The sequence below is a fragment of the Suillus bovinus genome (assembly GCF_016758785.1).
Source record: "Suillus bovinus strain UH-Sbo-P2 chromosome Unknown EDB93scaffold_27, whole genome shotgun sequence".
Classification (NCBI taxonomy): domain Eukaryota; kingdom Fungi; phylum Basidiomycota; class Agaricomycetes; order Boletales; family Suillaceae; genus Suillus; species Suillus bovinus.
Window position 1 is genome coordinate 331,534 of NW_024542083.1, and position 9,855 is coordinate 341,388.

Consider the following 9,855-nt stretch of genomic DNA (forward strand, 5'->3'; position numbering starts at 1 on the left):
ATAGCAGCATAGGTTGTGCTAAGATCTACCTGAATATTTGTTGTCTAGGTAGTACAATTTCTGCTGAGCCCAGCGGGAATCAGCTTTCTACAACGCCCGCATCACCCAGCTCAAGTCTCACCTTGTGCATAGTGGACGTGTCTTGGCCTTCTTCTCCGATCACTCCGAGGAAGATAGCGGGTGGCTTTTTGCTGGGAGAGAGAAAGGTAAATTTGTCGCTATGAGTGTCTCTCAGGTAAGGTCTCTGTTATTTTGCATTTTTCCTGACTTATGTGATATTAGGTACTATCTACCGTCCTAGGCCCCTATTGCGGCGTTCTTGGTGGTGCCATCATGATGTTCCTAGTGTGCGGCTCGGTTGTGGCCCATGGTGACACCTTTAGTGAGCTCCAGGAAGCTCTACTCAACTACGGTGTCGCATCCTCCATCATATTCTCCGCCAAACACTTTCAGCCTCTGGTTGCCACCCACTTTTTGCTCTCTCTAGCGGAGCAAGTGATAATCAAGGACCTTGACATCTGCACTGCGTTCCCTGGTCTTCTCTCCCTCTCCAGTCACCTTGGACAACACACGGACATCATTTTGATGACAAGGGATAACGCTGGCGGTATGCACAAGCTCATTGTCACCAGGTATGCGCAAGCCCACATGCAGACCCAACCTTGGGGTATCCCAGTCCCTTCACAGTGCCCTCTCTGTGGGTCCACCAATAGTTGGTCAGAGAGGGTCGCTGTCAAGGTGTCTTATGAGCCTCTTGACCCTGATACTCCAGCCGAGGCTCCTGTATCCAGGTACCTATATTCCTGCACCTATCCTGAGTGTGGTAAGGCTCAGCACAAGCCTTGCTACAAGTTCCACATCGACAAACCACCTGGTTTTGTTGTCAATGCTGCTAAGACAAAGACTACTGGATGGTTCCAGTCTCCTTCCACAATTTTTCCGGTTGAGTTGAGCACACAGGGCAAGCGTCAGAGGAGTATGGATGGGGAAGGGTCTGCTAAGAGGATGAGGATTTGATTTATCTCACAAATAGTTAGTTTGGTAGATGTTTGTCTGCAATAATTTGACTTGATTTTGTGTGCCTACAACGTGGTTCCAGAGTCACATGATCATGTTTGCAAAATTTATGTTAGAGTCATCAACGGCCGACTCTTTGCTATGTCACGCATACCTTTCATACCATTGACCCTTTTCTCGCGCTAATCACTAAACTCATCATGGCTGAATGGCAGGTATCTTTTGAGGGCATACTTGCTCTCCATCAGACCAAATTTTTGGCTGCATCTCAGGATGCACATCGAGGTATTGTGAGGACAGTCTGGGACCATATTATTGCCAAAAACAAATCGCAGGATGAATTGGTTGAGTTACCAAAGGCATGGAAAAAGGTGTGATCAAATTTTTGTGTATTTAATAACTAATTTTACAGTAATACGAAGGCTATCAGGCGATACTACCTCCAATTTTTGACTGACGAGGATGACTTATGGCTGGAAGAAAAGCTTTTGGGAGATGAGCCGGAGGATGAGATATCTACCTTGTCCCCCAAGGAAAGGGAGGCAGCAGCCTGTCCTAAGGATGCAGCCTTCTACAAGAAGGCAGTTACTGACTGGGATGTTTCCCAGAAGCTATTTAAGCAGGAGATTGACTGAGTATGACAAGAAGGAACAAGTGAAGTTAGGGGTGAAGAATGAAATCAAGTATAGAACTGGTCATGCTAGAGATTGGTTCAAAAACATGACCCCTGCACAACGGAAGGAGGTTGAGAATGCAAGGGAAAAGTGGAATAGGGACAGTGCTCCTCTGGAATCCCAGACAATGTGAGTATCTAAAATAACTATTCTAATGCTCGGATTAACTGCCTTGGCAGGTATTGAAAGAGGCACCTCAAAAGAATTCTCGATGACTTCGCTAAACAAATGTATTGTACTATGGGATGTCGGGTTATGATCCTAGCTAGTCACAAGAAATCTGCTGACCAGACTCTAAATGTTATTGTGTGAGTGTATTTTTAGCACTTTGGTATTATGGTATAATGACACTTTGCTATTATTATTTAGTCATGAGTCGAAGCCGGTCAACAGTAAAAAACCCTTTACTCAGAGTTCACGAGGGAATAAGGAATAGATCTCTGAAGGGTTTGAAAAATTTGCAGAATGATCTAAGTTAGAATTTTGTGAGTGTCTATTGTTCTAAGAATTTCACTGTATTTAAGGAAAATTGGGACCCAGACAAAAATGATGACCAGTCAACTGATGATGAGGAGGATGATGGCAAGGTCAGCCCACCTGAAGTCATTTTGGACAAAAAAAAGTACCCGAAGCTTCCCTCCCGAGCTGGAGTTAGCACCAGAGGGCAACAAGAATTGGTGCATCAGATATTCCGTGCATCATACAGTGAGTATTTGTCTGCTTCACTGGTTTTTGTGGAACTTACGATGCATTATACAGAGGTCTTTACCGACACTAACAAACCAGTGCCTTGGCGCGAGGTGGTGGCAAAGCCCTCTCTCTACCTGGACCTCAATTTGATCCCAGAAGGCTTCATCTTGAGAGACCCATCTCATATGAGGGCTGAAAATATCAATGAGCTCTGGGCTCACTGGCAGGCTAGGAAGGAGGAAAATAAGAAGCTGGTGATATTCATTGTGGGTAAAATAGGTGATATGAGCAAGGAGCTCCTTAGGGATGCGGTTCTCCACCAGGAGAAAACAAAGAAGATGTATGTCGAAATTGAGCCAGTCAGTTCCTCTGAAAGCGAGTCGGGTGGAACACCATCTACATCACGTAGGGCAAACCTAGTCAAGGGTGCAAATGAGTCAGCCGCAGCAGCTTCTACGGGTCATATGACAGCAATGGCCAGCCGACCTTCAGGTGCTCAGGAGAGTGCTCCTGCAACGGTGCCTATGAAGGATCAAATCCCATTCTTGAAGTCTCTGAGCAGTAACAATGAATACCTTCTTTTAGTTGAGGGCATCAGAGACTTGGGCAAGGTATGCTGTCAATTGACCGAGTGATACTTCATACTGACTGAGTCCAGGAACCAAATTTTAACCAGCAAAAAGAATGGCCTGCCTGGGCAACTTGGTCCTGGGAAGAGTCTTACCTTCTGAATGATGTGCACTGTGTGGGTGGTGAGGTGCAGAAGTTTTTAGAGACAGCTGCATCTATCAAGATCTCTGGCTTGCCATCCGCAATGTGAGTTACACTCGGTCTTGGATTGCTGCTTAGGGAGTGTAAGCGAGCCATTGAATATGAGGCTGATGAGGTCACCTTCCAGACTCCCAGTTACATTAGCGCCTCGATCTTGGATATCAAGGTGCTTGACCTGGTTGTAGAGTTGGTTAACAAGGTCAGAGGCAGACTTATGCATCTACTGAAGTCAAAGGATGTTCAGCAGGAAAGTTCTATACTCGATAACACTGCTGGTGGAGGCAGACTTGGAGCTGAAGATGATGCTCATGATCACGAAGATAGTGTGAAGGGAGTTGTCGAGGCAGAGATGAGGCAGAAGCTAGCAGATAAGTTGCAGATGCTTCAGGAGAATACTGCCAGGAATGAGAAGTTGAAGGAGGAGAATCGGATGCTTGAGGCCGCCATGAAGGAGCTGCAGGACACCAGTAGGCTCCTAGAAAACCAGGAGGAGGAGGACAAGAGGCGGTTAGCTGAAGAACAGAGAGTTGAGGAGGTGAAGCAAGATGAGGAGGGCAAGGAGGGCGAGGATGTGGAGGTGGAGGTGGAGGTGAAAGGGAAAAAAAGAGCCAAGTCCAGTGGTTCTCGAAAGCCATCCAAGAAGGTCAAGGTTGATATCTGTCGATCCTCCAGATCTAGGCAGCCCACTAAGAAAGCCATGAAACTTTAGCATTTTATCACATGGCTCATGTTATATTGCTCACACCTATATCACCTTGTTGGTATCAATGTATATCAAATATAATGATATTTTGCTCTGTCTAACTGGAGATACATCTTAGAGATGTTTGATATCTAGACAGTACAGGTCCTACACCTCTGGCCAGACAGGGTCTACGGGCCAGCTCCCTCTAATTTAATGTCTGGCCAGTACAGGTCCTACCCCTCTGGCTGGACAGGGTCTACGGGCCAGCTCCCTCTCATTTGATGTCTGGCCAGTACAGGTCCTACCCCTCTGGCCGGACAGGGTCTACGGGCTAGCACTGGTCCTATGTCCATAGCTGATACCTAGTATATAGCTAGTCACATATTACTGTACATGCCTCTACGTGCTGGCCAGTACCACATATACGTGAATTTAGTACAGCCAGCCAGCCTCTGGCTGCACAGCTTCTACAACCTTTTGGCATGTCCTGGGGTACAGGTTCTATGTTGGGCTTTGACTGAACTATGTGAATTCAGTACACCCTTGGTCGAGCTGTTCAATGGATCGACGTATGTTATTTGATACTAAACTTATGACTTTGTGCTGATCACTGGCACATAAATTAGGCTGGATTCATTGTCAACGACGAACAAGAGATTCTACCTACTTTGGTGTTTGTGCGATCATTCAAAGATATTGCTGCAACATCCGGTGAGCTTGAATGTGGCCTCACAGGTATGTTCTATCTCAACTGTACTGGTGGTGACTGCAGGACTTAATCACAAAACAGCTTCTTCAGCTAAATTTGCATTGCTTACACCCAATCCATTGCATGAGAAGTTTAATGGTTGAATGGTATATGCCGTCCTGCTCATTATTTTCATGGACGACATGTCGGGCAATGTGTCGAAGCAGTGGAATAAGCATCACACCATTTATATGTCCAATGCCAAATTGCCACACGAGATGCTCGAGAAAGAGTTTTTTGTACGATTTGTCACATCATCACCTCATGCTGCACCAATGGAGCTCATGTGAGGAATGAAAGAGTCTATCTGGTACATGCATCCTTTTTGTCGTCTAGCTTATACTCAGTCAGTGGTTGTGATTTGTAGTGTCGCAGCCAAATCTGGCATTGTTGCATGGGACTGCAAGGACAATCAAGAAGTCATGCTTATTCCATATGCATTGTTCATTGCTGGTGACAATCCCATGCAGGCCAAAGAGTGCAGCCATGCGGGGCTGAATTGTAATTATTATTGCAGGACATGCGAGGTTGGTGGCATGAAGGAATATAAAGAATCCGAGGCTGGATATAACAGCATCTTCAATGTTTGTAAGTCTGTTTTGCGTTTTACAATTGCTGATTTTGCATTTGTAGTCAGGCAATATCTAAACACTGGAGGAGACTTTGAATGTAATCCGACAGCAATTCAAGACTGCAATACTTTCAGGTGTCTCAGAAGGTGAAGAATTCTATGTCATCGACTGGTATTCATGATATGGCTTTAGCCTTCATTCTCAACACACTGCTGGAGCTTGGCAAAAAACTCAGGAAATGCATAGCAGGTTCTCCGGCACTACCTGAAAATGAAGTCAGGATCGTGCTCAAGAAAGAGTTTGAGCAGCTCTTGCAAGGCAGAAGGCTCGATGATGCTATCAATCCCTTACTGGGAATGCATGGTAAGTCTTTTTGAAAATGACGAGATCTTGCATTCATGTTCACAACAGCATTCAATGTTCACATGGATATGCCAACTGAAATTCTCCATACAGTACTGCTCGGCATTGTTAAATACTTCTGGGGGCAGACAGTGTTTCTCCTCGAGAAATCTAAGCTCCTGCATCTCTTCCAGAACCGCCTCAAGACCGTCAACAAGGATGCGCTAAATGCTCCTTGCCTCAACGCCGACTACATCTGCCACTACAAAGGCAGCTTGATTGGCAAGCATTTCAAGAGTCTGGCGCAAGTAATGCCATTCCTCATTTATGACCTTGTCCCACCAATGGTCCTCGATGGTTGGACAGTTATGGGTGAACTCATTGTCCTCATCTGGCACATGAAGATAGAAAACAGTGAAACTTATCTCGTGAGTCCTTATATCATGTACCTGCTCTTTCTAATCATCTTTGTGATAGGCAAAGTTAACACAAACAATTCAGGACTTTCTGAATGTGATGGCACAGTGTGTGCTGAGCATCCTAATTAGCAAACCTAAATTCCATTTTCTCGTCCATCTCCTGGCCTACATTCAACATTTTGGGCCAGCAATCATCTTCTTGATGGAGCGATACAAGTCTTTTAACCATGTTTTCCGCCTATCTTGCATGTATAGCAATCACCAAGCACTGAGCCGAGACACCTGCAAAGTGTTTGCTCACCAGGACGTTATCAAGCATGTTGCGACAGGTGGCTACTGGTATGATGGCAAGATCAAGAAATGGGTTCGCGCAGGCATCCAAGTCCTAAGTTATCTTGATGAGCACCCCGAACAAGCATGGCTACTGGGGTTATCGAACTTCGGTCACAGTGTTCCAATATCAGGTAAGCAATGCCATACATTTCATTGTTTCATGACTCATTTGCATATAGGGTCAGGAACAGTTGAAACAGTGACTGGAAAGTCCAGAAAGACAGTCTGGAAGGACACAGTTCCCTGGAAGGATACGCGTTGCACGAATATTCCCGAAACTGCTCCATACAACCCATGCATTGAGTACTACCAAGGTAAATGTGTTGTGATGAGTACAGGAGAAAATGTGTACCTCAACAATGAAGCTATTGTTCGACAGCCAGCGGTGACCTGCACCAAACTGGTCTGGTGCATGACCGTGCAGTGTTAGGAAATATTTTTCGGGAATTTTGCATGGAACGAATTTTGTGTTATTTGGCTCGAAGATGACTCAGCTAGATTCTCATGCATCTGAAGCTTCCATGAAAAATATTTCCTGCATATGTTTGTTTGCGGGAACTTCCAGGAAACTTTAAATACATGTGTTACCCGGTTTTGCTTTATGACATATGCTACATCTCTAAATAACACCAAATACAAACAAGTTTCAACACATTATGTAAACCATGTTCTCTTACCACAGTCAGCTGATCTATGACTAAGCCTGACAAATCATGTTCACCTATGTACAATTTACATGGGTATTATGATCTATGACAAATAATACAGTATATCTAGATATGTGAGAAAACGAAAATTGAATATACCTAGGTACGCGGGAGTAAATTAGCATAGCCACGTAGATTTGTCTATATAAGGACCTCTGTTTTGGCCTGAAATGTAATCAATCCGACTCCCAGAGTCACCCTTAATAAAATTGTGAGTGAGGTTTGTGTGTGATCAGTATCAGCAACAACCACAAAGAGTTTTTCGACATTGTCAGGTACATTGATGAGACAGTAGGAGCCACTGAGCTCACTGTGCTCCACAACCTGCAAGGCCTGGCTTATTTGTTTTGAGAAATCTCTTGTTTTTCTGAGTGTTTGTGTTTGTGTGCACATGTCTCTGTCTCTATCTCTCTATCTGTTTCTCTAGGATTGGGATCTATTTCTTTTTGATTGGGATCTATTTCTTTTAGTTTGGGATCTATTTCCTTATCTCTGTTTCACTAGTCTGGGTTCTGTTTCACTCTATCTATTTCTTTAGCTCGGGATCTGTTTCACTCTCTCTACCCATTGAAGGCTAACAGTCTGAGTGCTCGTTTATTGTCGTATCACTAACGTGTTATAGATTTTAGCAAATATATTCTGAGTGTTTGTTTCTTGCTGCTGATACTAACGTACTCTTGATTGTAGCGAATACATTTGAGCCTTACCTTTGAATTCTTCGTGTTGTCTCTACGTCCGCTAAAGGCTCAGAGTAGCTTAGTGGGGAGACTTCAGAAGTTGATTATTGTCCACTTGACCTCATACATCTGAGTAGTATACTGAGCCAGGATTGTTATTTGTCAGATAGGCTTTAGCTATTGAATAGGGGACTTGGTATTGAAATCCAAGGACGTCCGTTTCTGATTCTGTTTAATACTCATTGTGAGTTCCTTGGCAGCAGATTCAATATTAGGCTAAGAGTTCTACGGAAGCTTTTGACAAGTCTTGACCTTTGATCCTACCTGTTTGCGCTGTGGGAGTGACTAATACAGCTTTGCACGACCATTTCATAGTAAGTTTAGAATATAGCACCATTGATTGTGCCTAGTCTTAGTTCTCATTTTTTTGTTTGGCACCAGTGATTGTGCTTAGTCTTAGTTTTGTTTCTGTTTCTTGTTTCTTTTTGTCAACACCATACTGCTGGGTTGACTAGTGTTTCTATACTGATTCCATAGAGTACCTTTGTCTGACCATAGCTTGGATATACTGACAGGCCACCCACGAACGACCACGTTATCAGTCATTGGTATTTGTCTGAATCACTGACCATGGAGATATTTGATTTTGTAGGTGTTCATCTATAGATCATCTATCTAAGAAGACAGTGGATGGAAAGCCAGGTTGTTTTCTTGGACTTTCAAGATAGATATCTGACAATATTTTCAGATGTACATTGGATGTATCCAGGAAATTCTCATATTGTCCAGCAACCACCTAAAGGTAGAACATGTCGCTCTCCAGTGCTTTTCCTTTACAGAGACATTGCACCCGTCTCTTCATCTTCCATGTCTAGATCTTATTAATGATGAAGTAGTTTTGTCTGCCGCCATAAGTTATCATTGTCTTCCAAGTCAGCTTCACATCTTATGGGTGTCATCTTGCAGGATATTGTGTGTTCCGTCAATATCCAGCATAACTGCATTGATTTGGGTTGCACCAACACTGGTCAGCAACCTGTATATCAAGAACAGACCCTAACATCTCGCTCAAGGTGCATTGTTCAACACAAGCCGACACCACACTACATCCTTAATGTGTACTCTATTCATAACTATGACTACATATGTCTTGTTATGCCTGATACCCTTCACGAGACGCCGCTGAGAGTCACCAATGTGGCTGAAGTTCGAGCATTGGCAGTACAGCAAATGCGGGAGAAGTGAGCAGCCAAAAAGTCCGGAGATGTACCTCAACAAGGAGAGGTTGGTCACATTGACAATGTCCCAGCGCCCTATGCAGTCTTTGATCGTGCTCCCACCGTGAAGACTGGTGCCAAACCAAAGGTGAAGGTCAGCAGTTCCAGCATGCGAGGAAAAAAGAAGACTGCCCCGTCATGCACTAGTCAAGCAGTTGCTCCCCCCTGGACCAGCATCACCTCTGCAGGGAAATGCACCATATGCTGCTGCTGTGAATCAGCAACATTTTGCACCACAAGCGGGACCTTCCTCAGCCCAGCCAATGTATATTCCTCCTCAGTTTTCGCACTGTCCTGTGCCTCAATCATACATCCCACCACCTCACTCATTGATTCAAGTTTCATGCTCAGACCAACCACGCATTTCTCCACAGATGTCATATTACCTTCCACTTCAACTGCACCTTCCTGCCGCTCAATCACACTTGCATCCACCCCAATTACATGTTCCTTCATTCCCATCAGCTCTAATTACCTGGCATTCAGGCCATCAAACATTTTCACATCCACTGCCCATACCTCATTTTCACCATACATTACCGTCTAATACATTCCCACTAGCTGGACCTAGTCACTCCAGGCCTCAACCACCCCAGCATTACTCCCATCTGTCCTCTATTGCCCCCTTCTCGCCTGCACCTTATGCTACATAATGCTCTACTCTGTCGCTCAGGCTCTTGTTCCTGCTGGAATGCGACTTTAGTCAAAGTGCAGCTGCCGGTGAGACACCTAAGAAATCTCGCTGGGGTCAAGCTACCATTATTCCAGAAACCCACTGCTCACCTGTTTTTCAGGGTGCGCTATGTATCAGTCTGACTGTATATGCGCAGTTCTGACATGAATCACGCTTTGCGATGACATGTTCAAATAAGACCTCTACTTTACATATAGCTTACAGTCTTTAATTTACATGCTCCCATTCAATGCATTTTTGTGATCCAAA

The 9,855-nt window shown here is 44.5% G+C and overlaps 3 protein-coding genes across 3 annotated transcripts; all 3 read left to right on the top strand.

Annotated features, from left to right (window-relative positions):
• Positions 1 to 220: 220 nt before the first annotated feature.
• On the top strand, positions 221 to 3,861 carry EDB93DRAFT_1103974 (uncharacterized protein; the record flags this gene model as incomplete). The annotated part of the gene is made up of 12 exons (XM_041447367.1): positions 221 to 235; positions 283 to 632; positions 714 to 992; positions 1,233 to 1,307; positions 1,353 to 1,388; positions 1,430 to 1,601; positions 1,666 to 1,820; positions 2,061 to 2,076; positions 2,198 to 2,396; positions 2,451 to 2,992; positions 3,040 to 3,197; positions 3,231 to 3,861. The coding sequence occupies 12 exons, from the start codon at positions 221 to 223 to the stop codon at positions 3,859 to 3,861; spliced, it is 2,628 nt and encodes an 875-aa protein (XP_041307793.1).
• Positions 3,862 to 4,689: 828 nt separating this feature from the next.
• On the top strand, positions 4,690 to 7,007 carry EDB93DRAFT_1240576 (uncharacterized protein; the record flags this gene model as incomplete). The annotated part of the gene is made up of 5 exons (XM_041451778.1): positions 4,690 to 4,871; positions 4,953 to 5,169; positions 5,292 to 5,520; positions 5,569 to 5,927; positions 6,954 to 7,007. The coding sequence occupies 5 exons, from the start codon at positions 4,690 to 4,692 to the stop codon at positions 7,005 to 7,007; spliced, it is 1,041 nt and encodes a 346-aa protein (XP_041307794.1).
• Positions 7,008 to 8,583: 1,576 nt separating this feature from the next.
• On the top strand, positions 8,584 to 8,880 carry EDB93DRAFT_1085187 (uncharacterized protein; the record flags this gene model as incomplete). Its single annotated transcript, XM_041445888.1, has 1 exon — positions 8,584 to 8,880. One exon carries the CDS (start codon positions 8,584 to 8,586, stop codon positions 8,878 to 8,880), a length of 297 nt encoding a protein of 98 aa, XP_041307795.1.
• Between the last annotated feature and the right edge of the window lie 975 nt (positions 8,881 to 9,855).